The following is an 18,400-nucleotide window of genomic DNA, read 5'->3' on the forward strand; positions in this document are numbered from 1 at the left end:
AAAAAAGGAAAGCCAGGATTTCTTCCACTGACTGACCAACCAAAATCCAAATGAGTCAATCCCACGAAAATCTGGCAGCTAAATAGTGTGCTACTGTGCTCTGGTAGTTTTCAGGATTAACAAAGCCAGGGAGACAGTATCTGTTATCTACGAGGTCACCATCTCTTTGAGGATTGAGGTGATACAAACATAACTACAACACAGAGAAGAGTAACACTTCGAGGCACTGGGGGAATGTGTACTGAGTCACTTTTAAGACCAGTCATGTCTTTAAAACACATCTGTCGTTTAGCAAAATAACCTGACAAACATTAAAATGCAGAGTTCCACCTTCTTTATTGTAGCTCTTTAAAAGCAGTTGGAAAACTTGCAAAGGTGGTTACTTGTTTATCTCTCTAGACATCTTTCATTCAGGAACCACTGTTTTCCAGGAAGGCTGGCAGAAAATAAGCTTTATAAATGTTTCTGGTATGCAAGAATGAAGGAGTAGAGGTTCAAAATCCAGGTAGGCTTCCTTGAGAATCAAATCAGGACCGGAAAAAAAAAAAGAATGCAATGGATAAAGTGAGATTAGGGATGGAATGGAGTTAAGAGTTGAGGTAGTGATGCTGGGGTAGAAACAGAAGTTAGATCACTCCTCACCGATGAAGTAGAAAGGAGAATTGAAATGATTTTCTTCCCCAGGACACAGGGAAACTGTCCTGTCCACAGTTGGAAGTTACAGAAGAGCCTGTGTAGAACAAGTTTCAGACCAAGCTTCACCCCGGCCTTGGAGCACACTCGGCTTCTGCAGAAATGGGAGCTCCGTGGCTCCAGGTTTCAGATGGGGCTGCTCCGGGGGCAGGAGCGAGGGTGGAAGAGCAGGAACTACAGGAAAGTGTGGGGAGAGAGTCAGGAGTCACCGAGAACCGCCGCCCCCCCCCCCCCCCCGTGTGCCGCCCAGGCCTCAGTGAAGAGGCGATTCGGGGTGGGTTGGAAAGATACAGAAGAGGGAAGGCAGGACTGTCGCGAACACCCTCGGCCCTGCGAGTTCCCGCGGTTGCAACCCGCCGGCGAGGTCAGCACCGCCGGGCCCCTTGCCCGCTGGCATACAAGCGGACCACCTCGTAGCCCGACCCCGCGCGAGCGTGCGGGTGAGGAGGGCTCCTGGCAGTCTGCAGCCGAGGCGCGGACATCCGGCTCCGGGGTCGAGGAGCATAGGGCCAGGCAGCGTCACGAAGAAATGACCATCTGCCCGAGCTGCGAGGAGCCCCGGGCGGCCTCTGACCCGGAAGCGAACGCTGTCAGGGCAAGGGGAGCGAGCGACTGGGGGAAGACTCAACAATGAAGCTGGTCAGCTTCCTCAGGTCGCCTGGATCTTGTTTCAAGCCCCTCAGAGGCTTCCTTAAAGGGTTCGAAGCGGCCGGCAGCCGCGAGAAGAACCTCTGGTGTGAAGCGCTTTGGGGCGGAACCGCGGGGCGCATGCTCTCTGTGCGTGACGGCGCCAGCCCGCGGGAGGGAGTGGGTGGGGCCGCGCAGGCAGACGGAGGAGTAGGCGGGGCCGGGAGGGCGTAAGCGGGGTGGGCGGGGCCGAGCTGCTGACCGGTGGGCGAGGCTGTGCGGGTGGGAGAGCGGGGGGGACGGGGAGGGATAGGCGGGCGGAGGGGTGGGCGGGCCGCGGCCCGGCTCCCGCCTGAGGTTCCGCGCTGTGATCGGCCCGGGAGCCCGGGCGACACCAGCGCTTTGCCGGCCGCTGACGGAGCGAGCCGAGCGGGCTGGGACCCGGGTTCCGCGGCGGGCGCCGGCTCGCGCGGGCGGCGATGTTCCACTGCATCCCCCTGTGGCGGTGCAACCGTCATGTGGAGAGCCTGGACCGGCGTCACTGCTCGCTGGTGTGCGTGCCCGAGGAGGTGTACCGCTACGCGCGCAGCCTGGAGGAGCTGCTGCTGGACGCCAACCAGCTCCGCGAGCTGCCCGAGGTGAGCGGGCCGGTAGCGCCTGGGTCGGGGCGGCGCCGAGGGCGGCTGGACTCCCGTTCCCGCCGACGCGGAGCACCTGGCCGGGCGCAGGTGCGGCCGCGGGGTCGGCCGGGCGGGGCGCCCCCCTGAGCGCTCCGGGACGCGGTGGCCAGCTGCCCGGGACTTGTCAGGCGAGCGACGCCGACTGTGCCCCATGCTGGGTCGGGCCCTGCGCTTCCCACCCTGGAGCAGGGAGGGAAGGCTCCCCGCCAGGTGTGGTGCAGGAAGTCGGCGCGGCCTCCCCAAGGTGTGCAGGAAGTCGGTGGACTGCGGGGAGGCCGCGGGGAGAGGCTGGACGTGGGACTTCGATACTCTCTGATTTGTTTTGTGGTGAACACCGACCGAGTCACTGTCCCAGAAACACTTGTCAAAGGCTCTGGCTTGTTAGAGGGGTCGTTAAGGTTCTCCAGCGCCGGCAGTGTTTTAAAAATCAGAACTGTGCGTGTGTGTGTGTGTGTGTGTGTGTGTGTGTGTGTGTGTGTGTTTCCAACATTGCAGGTATTGTTACTCTGCTTGGATTAACTTTCCTGGATGGCATGCTCTGTATAATCACGGAGATTAGCTTCACTAGGATCTCTGTACCTCCTCCCCCAGGCTTTATTTAGGTTAGAAGAGAAAAAAGGATCCAGTTTTCTCAGGCATTTATTATTTTGCAGGCATTTCAGATATATGGGTTTATTTGATCTTTAGCTTCCTTAAATTTGACTTAGATCGTGAGCTCACTCCCGGCTTCAAGCTGCATAACTTTAGGCATTGAAATGTAGAATGTGTAACTGAGTACTTTCCAAGGGCTTCAGAATGAAGTTATTAAGGATCGAGTGAAAAGTCCTTCAACTGAAAGTGTTTCAGTGCTCTTTGTATTCCTTTATAGAACTGGAAGATTTCCTTTGAGTGAATTAGGTTTTCGTTCCCTTCTGCAGAGTTTGTGGGTTTTCCCGTAACGTTGGAGAATTTAGCATGGCATGGGAAATTATGGGTTTTGGAATTGTCAGGCATTTCTACTGATTGAACATGGTAAATTCTCAGAAGCTCAAAATACAGTCCAGTGACACTCTGTAAATACAGTAAATAAACTTTTCAGAGGCTCCAGGTAATCATTGCTCTAACAGGTCTTAAATTAATAAGTTTTGAGGTTGCCTGAAATATTTCTCCCTCACTTATTTCACTGTGGGTCTGTGGGTGTACACATGCCAGAGGTAAACAGCCACTTTAAAAACGCAGATACTTGTTGCATTCCGTCTTTCACTGGGCTCCTGGTCTCTCCTCTCCCTTTCCTCTTCCCCAGCCCCTTTCACCTCACCTGCTGCACACTGCTCTTGCTGACAAGCCTCAAAGGTCCTGGCATGGTGGTCATGGGAGCTGAATGCTCTCCTGTCTATAATTTGTTTGGAAGCACAGTTGAAGGGGAAACCTACAGCCCCTACCCTGAATGCAGTCTTCAGGATAATGACAGACACTTTCCGCTGAAAAGCCTGCAACCTCTCATTTGGTCCAACATCTTCATTTTATACATTGAGAGTCAGAGTTGGGATGACTCTCTCAGTGCTCTACAGCCAGTTAGCTGCAGTTGCTGGACATGTCCTGACCATTCAGGCATGAGCCAACCACAGCTTGGTTTGGACACTGAGCAGGGATCTGGCCTGTGCTATTTCTCACACATACCAAATACTCAGTTATTTACTCCCCCGTTTCTCATTCACATAATTAAAAAATGGCCTTATTAAACATTTATTGAGCTGCCATTACTTGCCAGTTACTGGGACCATAAAGGACCTGTGATTCCATGAGCTGTTTGCAGTGCTGTGGGGAAGCAGATGACTTTAGTCCCTGTGTGGTGAGTGTGGGGTGGACAGGGTACTACTACTCAGCAGCCACTCAGCATCTGCAGATGTGTCACTTACCTAGTTGTCCAGCCTTTTTCTGACCCTGCACTTCTGTCCTCAGCATTGGTCTAGCCTTGTGACAAGCTCTCAACGCTGCCTTTTTCAGAGAATGCTGCAGAGCCCTCATCTTTAGTGTGGCCCCAGTGGGCTTACAGTCTTGCTGCCCCCCTCCCCCACCCCCTGCAGCTGGAGTCTTTGGGGATCTTGGTGACATAGCTGATCTCTCTCTCTTCTCTCTGAAGTGCCTGGTGTTTTTGCTCACCCTTTGAGTGCAAAGCTTCACCCTGTGACATCCAGTAGATCTGACAAAATGAACAGCTTTTCCTATGTTTAATGAATATTGCTGAGTCTTATACAGGTCTCCCTTTCTTCTTCCTCTTCCCTGAAATATCACTGCTCCAGCATCAACCCTTTCCTGGTACAGTTAGAATATTCCAGTTGGAAGCGACGTCATAAGTGAAGGCCATCCACAGGATAATGCTCTATCATGCTTGTCTTGTGGGCTCAGTGTTGAGGTGCAATTGGTTTTCTTGTCAGTGTGCACCAATCCTCGAACACCTTCAGATAATGTGGCTTTCTTGTGATCTTTGTAGCACCATTCCAGCACATATGCAGCAAAATAAATGTGCTCAAGCCTTCCTACCTTAAAAATAATTGAGTTTTATTGTATCACCTCCCCTTAGAGTTCTGTTGATGTTTTTTTTTATTGCCTGGTGACATTATCTCGCGTACCTGTCCCTTCCAATTGTTCCTTCTTATATCCCATGTTATTTTTTCCCACCTCTAGAATACCTAAGATCAGACTATGTACTTGCTTACTTCTTCCTTGTCTGTGTCCCCGACACCAACTCCACAAGGGCAGGGGTATTCATGGTTGAACCAGGACGGCATCTTCCATGTTGTGAGCACTCAGATGCTTGTTGCAAGAGTGAGTTCTTTTGTGTGTGGTCATCAGCAGGCTACCCGGTTGGTTTCCTAGCCACTCTAACAGCCCCTTCTGTGGGCTGACTTAGTAGTTTGTTGAAACTAATGGTGGTGACAAAAACAAAAATGTTCCTGAATCCACTGGCGCTGTCTTGCTAGTCTTTGTTCAGCACCTCTTCTGTGCAGGACACCTTTGGGCTTCTTTGAAATTATCCTTTATGTACCATGAACACATTTTCTGTGAATGTGACCGACCACAAGTTCAACATCACAGCTGCAGTCTGTTAAGGGGATAGCTGTCCCTACTCAGAGTAAGTACTTTTTGTCTTATCCCAGCCACATTTCAGTTTCTGTCTTGTGTTTGGAGCTAGCAGTTCTTCCCAGCGATTCCATTTCTGAGGGATTAGACAGCCCTTCTTCTTGTTCCAAAGATCCATGGATTTAATAAATCCTCTTTCTCATGAAGACCTATTATTTCTGTCCTCAAAAATGCCATCTTTCCTCTCCTACTTCCTCAGTCCCAACTGGTTGGTTTTCTCTGGACTCATAGTGTTCATTGCTGGTCATCTTTTGCCCAGACTTTTAGGACTTGCCTTAAAGGGGCAGGAAGCAAGATGCTGGATTCAGATACCACTCACTGCTTCAGTTTGCATAATTTTAGGCATTAAAATGTAGAAACAGCGCACCACCTCTTGGATATTCTCCTACAATCTCAATTTCCTCAGATATTGGAGTAGTAGTGTTCACCTTACAGGATTATCATAGGAATCGAAGCACGTGGAGCATCAAGATGGAGTTAAATAGGAGATGTCTAAGGTAGGGTGTTTCTGAACACTGTGGCAAGAACTTTTTATTATAAAACAATATTTCTTAAGCTGAAGTTTTAAGATACTTTCCTAGCCATTTAAGGTGTTTTTAAACGAGAATTTTAGTAATAATCATAAGCTCTGTAACATTTAGAGAACCTTATAAATGAGCAGTGCTGTATAATTTTTTTTTTTTTTTTGCCTGTGTCTCTTTGGTGCTCCTGTCATTGTCTCTAGCTATTGAGGGAGGAACAAATCTGGATGTGTTACAGAAATGATGGATAGAGTCAGATAATAATGAGAGGTTTAGTGAGCAATGGTTTTGTGACATATTGTTGGAAAAAGTGATGAGGGGCTGAAGGGGTTCCAGGGCCCATGGTGCAGCCCACATTCAGAGTGAGAACGCAAGGACCTCCCCTGGTTAACACTGTGGAATGTGAGGTGGGCCACCCTGCAGTATCTGTAGACTTGTGTCATTGTCATGTGTCATGTTAATTCATGTTGAGTTCTCTTTTTTTGTTTTTTTAATTAGGTTTTTTCAATTGTTTTACCTTATGGTTTTGTAGGGGCTAAAGCATAAGGGGTACATACCTAGTTTTGTGCTTGGGCATCTTAACCATATAGTAGCATTAATAGGCCAATTAAAAAAAAATCAGTGCTTAGAGGAAGGGGGGACAAGGGAGTATTTTCCCTTTATAGTGCTTCCTGATCCACACATTTCTGAAGTTAGGGAAACAATTTTCACTTCTCAGACATCCTGTTACTACTACATCATTTAGTACTTAATTGCTTTCTGATTGTTTTCTGTGTTGGTCCACCCCCCATACTTCTGCTCACTCCCTACAGTTAGAGTTGAGAAAACAGAACTAGAGAGGTTATAATTTGCCCCAGGTTAATGGAGGTTAGAGTCTCTTTGATTAAGAGGCATTTAGTGAGTATCTTTGACATAATTATAATAGCCACCACTTAATTGAGATTTTACTGGGTTCCAAACATTGTATTAAGTGCTTTACATAAGTAATTTCTCTTAATAACAACACATTTTAACCATTATAATTTTAGTTTTTCACATGCTGAAACTAAGACTTAAGAAACATATGATGAGGCTTATTGAAGAGGTTTGGTTGAGGTTAGCTTTGGAGGGAGCGTTTGGCATGTGTGCATTTACCTCAGCAGAGCAGGCCCTTTGGAGCCAGCTGCGCCCCAGAGGTCTGCCAGTGTGAGGACACTTGGGAGGAGCCTCCACAGAAGGGGCAGAAGTTTTGAGGAGTGTCCCACTCCTGGGACCTGAGGGAAGGCTTTAGAGGTGGTGGTGTTCAGACCGATGGGAAGGGAAAAGCCTGTTGTTTCCAGCAGTAGAGACTGCAGGATGCCTGGGTGTTGTGGAGCAACTGGAGAGTGCTGGCTGCCAGAGCAGAAAGGGGCCTTACTGGTTTGGCCAAGGAGCTGATCTGTGTCCTATAGGCAGAGGCGGCTCAGGGCAGTACAGCCAAGTCTTTGGTTTAGAAAAATAATTCTGGAGAGAGAAGAGGCTAGTGTTGGGAGACCATGTAGTGGCTACGCAACAGGAAGTGGTGGAGTACCTGTGGGAGGGACTTGGACTGGCTCCTTTCCTTTTGGGAGTTCTGCTCTCTGTCCAGGTACTGATCCAACCAAGGTGCTTCCTGAACACTTGGATGACACCTTTTTTGTGGATGTATTTTCCTTGATTTCGAGGTGTCTTTGCATTTAACTGAAGTGTGGAAAGCTTTGTATGTAGGCATTGGTTTCAGAGAAAATAGATAGCTAGATGTAACGGGTAGGAAGAACTTGTTTATTTTTGGTTTATTCAGATAAATGTGGTCATTGGATTTAGGAAAATGTACCCACAGTGACACTGGTAACCTCATGGGTTCTGTTTTTCTGTGGAGTGTGACTGCATTCTTATGTGTGTGTTGTGCTTTGAGCTTTGGTTTTTATCACCCACTGTTCATGCTTTATGAGACTAACACTTGGGGAATGTTTATTATTCGAGAGTGCCTTGGAAGTAAACTCATGGCAGTTGGGTCTTTTAAAACAGTAATACTATTCACCTAATAAAACTTTCCTAGAATTGACAAGGATTGAATTATGCTTTCAGTGTGGTAAAAGAGCAAGATGAGCCTGTGTGAACTGTGACCACTTCTGCCTAGGGCTTCCAGTGGGAAGGGAGTGCCTTGATCCCTCCACAGCCTTCTAGTGCTAAGTATCATCCTGACCACCATGTACTACCTATTTGACAAGTAGGTTCTTGCGATTTCCTTAAAATGGACTTTCTACATGATCTGGACATTTTAGGGCCAATACATTGTTGATATTCACACAGGAGTATCAGAAATAGCAGTATATCATGCTTTGCAATGATGATGGATCTTTAGCATTGTTCTTACCGCACCGTGGAAGCAAGATCTTGCATTCCTTTGGCTGAAGATCCAGTGGATACTATAGACTGCTCACTGCTCTCTGAGGTCACAGGAAACCTTACCTGGTTTAAGATGTAACCTGAACACAAGGCTAGAAATGTTTGTCCTCTGCTTCACAAGATAGTTATGAAAGGTGATGAAATCATGGGCCAGTTCTTGGTAAATACACAGAAGAAACTTTGGAATGTGCATTAACTTTCCCTCAGGTGTTATTTAGCAGATAGAAATGGTAATTTACTGTTGCACATGGTACTTTAGAAGGTCTGATGTTGTGCATGTGGGAGATGTAAAATGCCTTGAACTCCAAGAAGAAGGATGTAATGTTTAATTTTTTGCCTTATCATTTTTTTGAATAGTTTACTTATCTAAGCTGTAACTTCTGGATTCCAGCGAATTTGACTCATTTGGAAGAAGTTTGGTATTTTTGTTTCCAAGAACCTCAGGGAATGCATTTGTCTTGTGTGGGTAGAAAGAGGTGTTACACGTAATTACAGGGTATTCTGGGTGGATTACTTGATTGTGTGGTCAGAAGGAGAGGACTTTGCCTCTCTGATCACTGTGGTCACTTTCCCTCCATGGTCCACACCCACTCTTGGGAATAGATAATTAGGAAGGGCTATCAGCTACTTTGTGGTTGAACTTAAGAGCTTGTGTCACATGAGCAGTTGGAAGGCCCAGAAAGTGGCTTCCAAACCTCTTGGGATGTGATCTGGACCTTGCTGGACTTGATTTGGAAGATACTGAATAAATACCCACAAGGCTCATGCTGTTTCTGCTACTGGCCTGACCTTGAAGTGTGGTTTCGTCTTGTTTTTATCTGCTTATAATAGTAGTATGTGTTGGATGTGTGCAAGAATTAAACAATAAAAATAAAAGACATTATCTTTGATTCCCTGAAAGTGATGCCAGAAATTAACAGTTTTATTTTTAAAAATCTACTTTATTTTTAGTTGACAGTTAACTGAATAAATTTTAGGCTACAGTGTGATGTTTTGGGGCATATATATATTGTGGAATGATGAAATCAGGCTAACGTAGCTGTTGCCTGACATGTACATCTTTTTTAAAAAATGGTGATAACATTTAAAATCTACTCTTTTTTTTTTTTTTTTTGGTATTGGGGATCCAACTTGGGTTCTTGCGCTTGTGAGGCAGGCGGCAGAACCACTGAGCTAAATCCCTGGCCCTTAAAATCTACTCTTTTCAAAGAATATATTCTTAAAGATGTTTTTCTGTTCATACATTACCATATATTTATTATTGTTAAAAAGAGAACTGCTACTGTAGAAATTGCTTCACTTCTTGGTCTTTGTACTTAACAGTGTGTCTTGGACAACTTCATACTGATTGTATTACAGCCCTGAAGCTAGCACTGTGGTATTCCATTGTATTTCCATTGTATTGCATACATTATCATTTATTTATCTGCTTTTCTATTGTAAGATAAGTTGTTTTTAATTCTTTCTTTTTTTTTTTTTTTGAGACAGGGTCTTGCTATGTAGTTCAGGATGGTCTTGAACTCACTATGTAGCCCAGGCTGGCCTCAAACTTATAGCCATCCTCCTGCTTCAGCCTCCCTAGTGCTGAGTTTACAGACATGTGCCACCACACCTGGCCAGTTGTTTCTAATTATCTGTGATGATAAACCATGCTTGATTAAATGTCCGAGTATGTATGACTTTGTACACCTGTACAAATAATTTTTTAATATAAATTTTAAGAAGCATACTTGCTGGATGAAATGATATGTACTTTACAAATTTTATGTATATTTTGTAATAAAATGTTTTTTTGAACAGAGTGGGGTGTAGGCCTAGAGACTGTGAACATCCAGCCTCCGTAAGAAACTGAAGAGGTAAAGTGGCTTGTTGGAGGGGAGTGAAGATGTGGGCTGTGCGTGTCTGGCTCCTGGCTCTAGGTTCTGTGTCCTGGTGGGGTGTGGTCACCTCTGCTCCCTTCATCCTTGACTGCAGTTCTTTGTCGTAGCCCCAGACAAGCTCTTGGGTAGGCCGGTTGGATATTTGTGCCAGGCCTGTGGTAGACTAGCGTTAATTCTTGTCTTCAGGCGACCTGAAGTCTTTAGCCTAGCGGGCTGAATTTTCCAGTGGAGCCCATCGATGCCGTGGGTGCTGAGTCCAGGTGTTGCAGTAGTTGCGCAGGGAGGGCTCGGTGCATCTAAGGTGTGGGGTGTCTGGACGTGGCCTTCACCGCAGCTGGGCTCAGGGCTGCAGCTGGCAAGGCTGTGTACACGGGCATCCTCAAGATGAGGTGGTGCTGTTCGGAGCGTAGACCCCACTCAGGGCTGACGAAGTTCTGACTTGGGAGCAGGAGGGCAGGGAGATGTGGGAAGTGTGGGGACACAAAGCCTGGTGAACTTGGTGTGATGGTCATGGGGACAGACCCCTCCCTCTGTCCTTTCTCCTGAAGGCTCCTTGCAAGCCAGAATCTCTTATTTGATGAGAAAGTATGCACCATAGTTAGGAGGTTGAGCTGTTTGTTGTGACGCCTTGACCTTCGCTGTGCCTCTGTTTGCTCATCTGTGGAAAGAAGTAATGATAGTTCCTTACCGATGAAGCCTCATGAAGATTAAATGTGTTTATGTGTGTACAGGGCTGAGAACAGTGCTTGGCAGTTGGAAATTACACAATACAGTCTGTTTGTTACTGTTATGGGTGTCACCTGCTCTGTGTTGGAGGGAGAGCTCCTTCGTTCTTGCCTCTCAGTGTGCACTTGGTCAGAGCGCTTTCTTAGACACAGTGGGAGGAGCAGTTGCCCATGGCTTCTTCGCCCCTACAGGATCCAATCTGGTAACATTCTTGACCTCTGCTTGCTCTCCCTGTCTCTTTCTAACGCGAATCTTCTGTTTCAGAAGCAGTGAGTGGCCCTTAGTTACTGATCCTGCTTCATACTGTTCAACCTTTGTTTCAGTATGGTCACATCTCCAGTGGCGGACTTGTCTCTGGTTTGCTTCTCGCCCTGCCCTCAGGAGAAAACATTCCTCCAGGAAGGTTTCTTATCCTCCCTTCATGGTCTCTGGGGACAACAGTGATATTTCTTGTGACTGCAGTGATCTCTGTCCCCATCATCGAGTTCCTGCAAGCTGCACACCTCTTCTTTGTGCTCCTGCTGCCCGAGACAGCGGTTGGTGCAGCACAGACCTGAAACAGAACATGTTTGAATGGCATTCTTGGGGAAATGTTGGGCTCTTCAGGGAAGTGGGTGTGGGTGACATCTATCCGTGAGGGTTCAGAAGTTGTCCCTGGAAGTCCCTGTAGTTCTTGGTATATGGTACATGGTAGTGGGCCTGAGACTGCCCTCTCCTCAGGTGAGCCCTTGCGGAGTTTCCTTATCGGAGTGGTGAAGGGCATTGTGAGTGACATCTACAGTCCCTTGGGTTCTCCTCTCCTCAGATGCTAATTTTGTGACTGGAAGCCCTGGTGAGAACCTTAGGAGAGTGGCAACACAGTTATGCATATGTTCCCCAAGGTTGCTTAGTGAGGTTTTGAAGAACCACAGTTCTAGGCCCAATCATTATAATCAAGGATTTGATAGTAGGCGGAGGTGCTCCAAATACTTAACCCTCCTGTGGTCAGTTGTTGATTCCCAGAAGCAATTAAGGAAGAAAGATCAGCAGATTTTCTTTGGTTAACACACACTCATACACACACGCTCACACACTACATTCCAACTGTTTATGAACATGGAGTTTTTTCTTCCTCTCGGTTATGTTTCTCAGCTTTTAAAGGCAAGGTGAAATGTCAATTTGGCAGAGACTTTTTGTGTCCTTATTAAATGAATTCAAGCAATTCAGAAGTGGTTGTTTGAAACTTCTCTTTGGATTGATTTGATACCTAAGAGGCTGTGTTTTGGGAAACACAGTTTGGAGACTGTCCAGTGTGGTGCTGCATACCTGTAATCCCAGCCCTCTGGGAGGCTGAGGCAGATGGATCACAATCCTGTCTCCAAAACAAACAAACAAACAAAGAAAAACGGGATAGGGATGTGGCTCAGTGTGAAGGTCCTGGAGGAGGGGGCACCTGTGGGTCAGTGATAGACTGAGGTGTTTTTGCAAAGCACGTGTTGGAATCAGAGGCTGCAGTTGTCTGCGCTCCTGCTGCCCAGATGGCTTCTGTGATGGGAGGTTGGTGTCAGGCTTCAGAGGCAGCTCTGTTTAAGGGGAGTGAGGAAGGTGTCTGCTGGGTCTAGATCTTGACAGGCCCTCCCTGCTCCTTCTCTCATCCACTCCACATATTTGTTGAGTGTGAGCTGTGCTCCTGGTGGTGGTTTATCTAGGTCTGGTAAGGGAGGTAGCTTTACCCTTACTTTGATAGATAAGCAAGTACACATTTCAGATAGTGATAAAACCACGTAGACAACAGAACAGGGAGAGTGGCAGAGCATTGTGCCAGCAGAGGTTTCTCTTGAAGTCTGAGAAGGCCCCTCCGAAGAGGTGACATCTGCCCAGACGAGTGAGCTGGCCATGTGACTGACAGAGGTTCTAGCAAAGATTGAGGGATAAGCTTGGCACAAAAAGGCCAGTGTGGCTGCAGTCCTTGGTGTGGTGAGATGACAGAAGGAAATCAAAGTGAAGGGCAGGGCTTGGAGGCTGGGGAGGATATTGGGTGGTTTTCATCAGTGGAAGTATGACAGATCATAAGCCCATAGATATTTGTGTTGGAGAGTTTGCTTTGCTTGCTGCTTAGAGATTAGACTGAGGAGGGAGAAAAAAATGGCAGAGAGACCAGAAGAGCCTTTTATTGAAAGGTTTCTGAGGAAGCTATTATTAACTTGAAGTTGGGTGGCAGCAGTAAGTAGTGAGATGCAGCTTGGAGGTGAAGTGGACAATAAGTCAGGATGGAGGTTTTTTGCTTTTATCAGCTGGGGGATGGCAGGACTGTTCATTGATTTAGGGAGGATTGGAGAAGGGAATGTAGTAGTACTGATAAGTATTTGAGTCATAGTGAAAATTTTAATGTGACCTAGAATTTTAGAGGGTTTTTTTTGAGTAGTTATGCTTTCATTCATTCTAAACTCTTCCAGTGATTAACACGTTCAATCTTCACAACAATCATGTCTTCATTTTACATAAGTAGCTTGGTCTTAAGGATGAGAACATTGGGACCCAGAGGTGTTAAACTCATCAGGTCTCACAGCTCCTAGGCAACAGGGCTGAGATTTGAAGTAATGCTGTTCCCCTGGTCTTCCTGCCTCAAAGTCAAGCATGGGAGACATTTGTCAGCACCAAAAGCCACTTGATGAGGCAGGACAACAGAGACATTCAGGATGCCTGGCTCATTTTTGCATCATCAAGAAAAAGAGCACTGAGCTGAAAGATCATTTTAAAAAGCAAGTCACCAAATATTAATAAGCTCATTCACCCATAATCTTTCAGAGATTAGTAGTACCCATTCTTTGGTGATGGATTTCTTACATTCAGGACGTCACTTCCTGTTGAATCCTTACACATTTGAAAAGTAAAAGCACAATTTGGGAAAATGAGAGGAGTCTTATCATGAACACTGGCTTTATCCTAGTAATGCCCCCATTATAATTCTCATAATTATCCAGCTGTCATAACTACTTATCCCTGTTTGTGAAGCAAGTTATCAAGTGATTAGCTTCTGAGGCAGTTTTTAGTTTTAACTGTAAAGGTTAGTATTATAAAGGTCCTCATGTGCTTTCTGGAAGTATGCATATTCCAATACTGCTACACACAGATACTAGTAAATATTAATAGAAAATAAGCATTTTGTAATGGACACACTTTACCTAATAGCACATTGCACTTATTCACATGTCCTGCTTTTCCATAACTAAAATGGCAAGAGGAGGAAGTTTCTTGTACATCTTGTGTTTCTGCTAACTGCAAAGATTTTCTAAAATTGCATAGGGTCAGGAGCAAAACTGATGAGACCCCTACTCTTCAACCTTAACCCATCTCACATCTTTGTAGTAGTTCATGATGAAAAAGGAAGTCTGTATAAAGATGTTTTTTTAAGGTCAGTATAGCAGAGAACATTTACTTGGGATATGTACATCATATAGTCTATTTTAAAATTATGTATTCCACAATGTTTTGTTTCAATTTTTACGTTTAGGTCGAAGGTAAATCTGGTTCACGAGAAATGTCAGCAAACTTAGATGGTTTCAGTTCACTGGTAGTTTCCCCTAATGAGAGCCTTCAGCCGAAGAGACAGGGGAGCATATTTGCAATACTCCGAATTGTGAATAACAAAAGTCTTCACCTGAAATGCCTCCTGTGAATGGTGATTTGGTGAGCTCACACATTGCATCAGGAAGTCTGAAGGTGGGGGTATTGGGCTGGTGCCGTAGCTCATAGTCCTGGGCACTGGCAGGCTTCTGTGTGACTTATTGGCCATTCTTTCTGTCTTAGTCACTTGTCCTTCATGACACATCACAAAGGAAGGAGGGGAGGTTTATTTGGGCCCACATGGTTTGTTTAGTCCACACGTGGTCAGCTCCAGGGAAGAATGGCATGCAGAGTGGTGTATGGAGGAGAGCTGCTCGTGCCAGGGTGGCTGGGAGGCAGAGAGGGAAGGGTGGAGCTGGGGAGGGGACACACCCTGAGCCCACCTCCTAACAGCATGTCAACTGTGAGCCCGAACCCTGCAGTCCCCTTAGGGAAGCCCTGCTTGTGAGTGCATGAAGCCCCTGGGGGACATCTAGATATACCAGGAATGTGTTCCTGCTGTGGCCACTGCTGTGGTGACATCCCCAGCAGAATGGACAGGCTCAGGTAGTAGTCACAGGGCAGCTCTGGCCACAGAGGTGGGCAGTGACGGCACCTGTCCTTTCCTCTCTTCTACAGTGGGAGGCAGGCAGGCGAGGAGTAGGAACAGGAGTGGGGCTGGGCGTGGTGTGGGGAGGGCACTGTGCAATGTCTGCTGGAGCAGGAAGGTGGGAGGCCAGGCAGGTGGGCAGACAGAAGTGCTGACCTCATTCTTACAGACACCTTTCTTTCCCTGCAGGGAGGAGTAGGTAATTGTTGTGTCTCTCATTTAACCCTCTGTCTTCTGCCAACAACACAGGGACCATCTGCTCAGGAAAAATCTTCAGTAGGAATGATTTCTGTTTCAAAGTATTCTTTTTTTTTTTTTTTTTCAAATACTTGTACATGTAGCTATTTCCCCTAATTTTATTCTGACTGCATGATAGAAATTTTGTGAGGGAACAAAATCATACACAAAGAGGATCTTATAAAAGTTAAAGTGCCAGAACACTCATTTCCAGTGTGTGGACTTCCTGTGGCTTGGTGGTCTTAGTTCTGAAGGTGTCTGTGCCTCTGTCAGTGCCATCTGCTCTGCTGAGGACACCCCTCCATCAGGTGTTGCCTCTTCTGTGGAGCCCATTTCTATAGCCCACTCACATCGTCTAGACGCTTCTCAGGCTGGGACTTAACATGTTCATGTTTGTTCCCTACCAGTTTGTCATCAGGGACTGACTGTAGGTCTCTGCCCCAGGCACTGGGAAATAGGGTGTCTTAATCACAGGAAATGACTTAAAAAGGTCTATTGCATTGAAAAACGTTATTTTTTTTGGTGGAGTAGTTTAGTTATATTAATCCTGAACTATTTCCACATTGGCCTGTCTGCCCACTCCCTCAGTACCTGAGTGTAGCTGGTTTTCCTCAGGACAGTGAGGCCTTTTCCCTCCCTGCCTGCGCCTGGCGTCTGTCTCCTGCAGGGTCTGTGTGGGCACAGCCCCAGCCAGGCGAGTTAACATTTGTTTGCTGTCCACCTGAGAGGGGAGGCAGGGAGTGGGCTGAGTCAGCCCATCCTGCTGGCAGAGGGTCAGCAGTAGCATGGAGAGATAACACGTTATTAGTCATGTTGACAGAAGGCTTTTCCTACCCTCTTGTCTATTAGTGGAGGTGTTAATGAGGAGTGAGGTGGAGGAGAGCCAGGAAGTGTTTTTGAAGCTGCAGGCCTACACCACTTTCTCGCACTGGGTCATCTGCCCTCACCCTAGGAGGTGTTGAGTAAAACCTCAGTTACAGTTTTTAAACTTCCAAGAGTGCTGCTTTCTTTACTTAATGTGGTACTCCAGATATATGTACACCTAGGGCCTTAAGTGGATTTTGTTTGCTCCTCATGTTAGCCTTATCTGGGAGGCATTTTTTTTTAAAGTCATCTTTTACAGATAAGCAAACTGAGACTGAGAGCTTCCCTGAGGACCCTCAGCGGGAAAGACTGGGTGAGGTTAAGTCTGGACCTGCAGACTCCACGACCAGTGACCAGTGCTGTGTTGTGTAGCGTCTTGATTGGCACCCACAGCCGGCAGGCCGTGAGTGCTTCCTGCAGATGAGTGCATCCAGATCTCGTGTGTGCTATGAGTTACCCTGCAGCCAGACACCTGAGCAGATCAGATTGTGATGAGCCTGGCTCGTGGAGCTGCAGCAAAATCTTCTTGGAGGTACAGGGTAGCCTATGCCAAGGCGGACAGGGCAGAGCCGTGTGTGGTTGGAGGCACGGTTGTTTAAGGGAGGTTAAGGGAGGACAGGGAAAGAGTTGGGGTTTCATTTGTTGTGTGGAGCTGTGTCTTGTCAGACATAACTGGAGAGAGCTCAGCCTGATGGCAGCTTGTAGGTGTCCTTCAGGGGTATAAGAATGGAGCTTAGTAATGCTTAGATGGCAGATGGGAGCAGAATTTGGTGACTGATCCATTGTGAAGTACAGTCTGGTGGTTGGGGGAGTCCTGATTACAGGATTCTCAGAATTTGAGGGGAGTGGAAGGGTGAGTGTGGGGAGAGGAAACATCGAGCCTGGTGGCTTTGGTCTCCCCAGGGCAGGGCAGCCTGCTGGGCGGGGAGGGTGGGGGTGAGCATGGGCTGCTTTTTGGGTGGTGAAGGGAGCAGGGGAGGGAGGGGAGACACTGATGGCACTGCTGGGTTCACATGAATTTCTAATGTGCCACCCTTCCTGGTTTCTTTTCTTCCCCCTCTAGAGTGCTCAGGTGCCCAGGCCTAGGATAGAGAAGGGTGGTTTTGGGTGCTGCTTCTACCTATAGAATGGGGAACGGATGGCAGGATAATGAGGCCATTGAGGGTTCTGAAGTAAGCAGCTGTTTAGGCTGGGCAAAGAGAGAAGGGCGTTCTGCCCAGGGCAGATGGTCAGAGAGATCCTCAGTGCATTTGGTTGCCCTGGTCACGGCCAGAGCTGGATGTAGAGCTGAGGATCTGGAAAGGACACAGCTCTGGGTGAGGCCAGTATCCCAGAGTGTGACTCAGGGTGGATGGTGAGGAGCAGTCACTCCCTTTAAGGAGGCCAAGGAGTTGCTGTGCTTGTTCATTGGGTGTATCCGCTACAGCAGGAGCCGCAGAATCAAACGCTGGTGGCAAGGCCCAGTGAGCAAGTTGTAGAATGGGGAGGGATGGCTGCAGGCCCCTGTCATGTCAGTGAATGCTAGCTCACTGTGCTTTGCCCACCCTGCCAGGGTGGACTATGGGCCTGCTGTTACTGATTTATCCCATGCTTTTCTTTCTTTTTTCTCTTGGCAATCAGTTTTTATGTGAAATGTTGAAAAATTAAAAAGCAATTTTGTTGACCATCACTCAGCAATTTGAAAATGCACTGTAGGCTGTGTGGATCAAGGGTAGAGTGGGTGTAGCTGTGGCCGCCCGTTTGTCCCCCTTGTCTGCAGGTGAGTGGCCAGACCCTAGGTCTTGGCAGCAGGTGGAGGGGAAGGTACTTGTGGACTGGAGGCCAGAGTCTTGGGACATTGTACCTTTTTTGGTCATCACTTCTGCCTGGAAGTTTGAGAGATAAAGAACTAAGTGAGTAGCTAATTAGTTTTTCAGTAGGAGCTAATAGGCCACGATAGTAATTTGAAGCCTGTGGCTCAAGGGAACTGCAGGTGGTGATGACAAACTTGCTGGTCCTTCTGAAACCCTGTCCTCACTCCTTTCTCCACATCCAGTGTCCCTCTTCAGCCCACCTACTCTGTGGCTGTTTGCTTTTCTATCTCTGATTCATTTTCTTACAGGATTCAGTTCAAGTTAACTGGCTAAAGTATTTTTGTATTGATGTAGTAAAATTTTCTATTATTGTTTAAATTCAGTGAATTAATGAAGTTGTGATGGCACAGTAGGGAAACTTTTTTAAATTAGTAAATATGTGTGCAAAGGCATGTTTTGTCCAAGTTAATCACTTTGTGAGTTTTATTCAAATTTCACTGTGGAGATTTTACTCAGATTTCAAGAAAACTCTTTGGGAATTATTCTCATGCCATGTGCATTACATTGCCCATTTCCAGTGTTTGGAGATCTTCATCCCTTTGAAGGTGCATTTGATAATAGAGACAAACTAAGGGCTAAAATCAAAGACCAAGGC

The 18,400-nt window shown here is 46.8% G+C and overlaps 1 protein-coding gene and 1 long non-coding RNA gene across 4 annotated transcripts in view; one reads left to right on the top strand and one right to left on the bottom strand.

Annotated features, from left to right (window-relative positions):
* Nucleotides 1-317: 317 nt before the first annotated feature.
* Nucleotides 318-1,522, bottom strand: LOC147822579 (uncharacterized). Of its 3 annotated transcripts, none has more exons than XR_015445367.1 (3): nt 1,323-1,522; nt 643-867; nt 318-514 (listed from the first exon to the last, which is right to left on the bottom strand). It is a non-coding gene; the product is annotated as an uncharacterized LOC147822579 (long non-coding RNA). The 3 variants fall into 3 exon arrangements; XR_015445369.1 differs by having other exon boundaries at nt 985-1,499; XR_015445368.1 differs by having other exon boundaries at nt 1,104-1,498.
* A 121-nt stretch (nt 1,523-1,643) lies between these two features.
* The window catches only part of Lrrc1 (leucine rich repeat containing 1), a 127,078-nt gene continuing 110,321 nt past the window's right edge, over nt 1,644-18,400 (top strand). Inside the window, exon 1 of the mRNA XM_004868824.3 lies at nt 1,644-1,958. Coding sequence (XP_004868881.1) covers nt 1,800-1,958 — 159 coding nt within the window. The 5' untranslated portion in view covers nt 1,644-1,799. The remainder of the gene's footprint in view (nt 1,959-18,400) is intronic.

Source organism: Heterocephalus glaber, unplaced genomic scaffold (genome assembly GCF_053883595.1).
Source record: "Heterocephalus glaber isolate CG9 unplaced genomic scaffold, H.glaber_assembly_v1.0 deba00001610, whole genome shotgun sequence".
In the NCBI taxonomy this organism is placed as follows: domain Eukaryota; kingdom Metazoa; phylum Chordata; class Mammalia; order Rodentia; family Bathyergidae; genus Heterocephalus; species Heterocephalus glaber.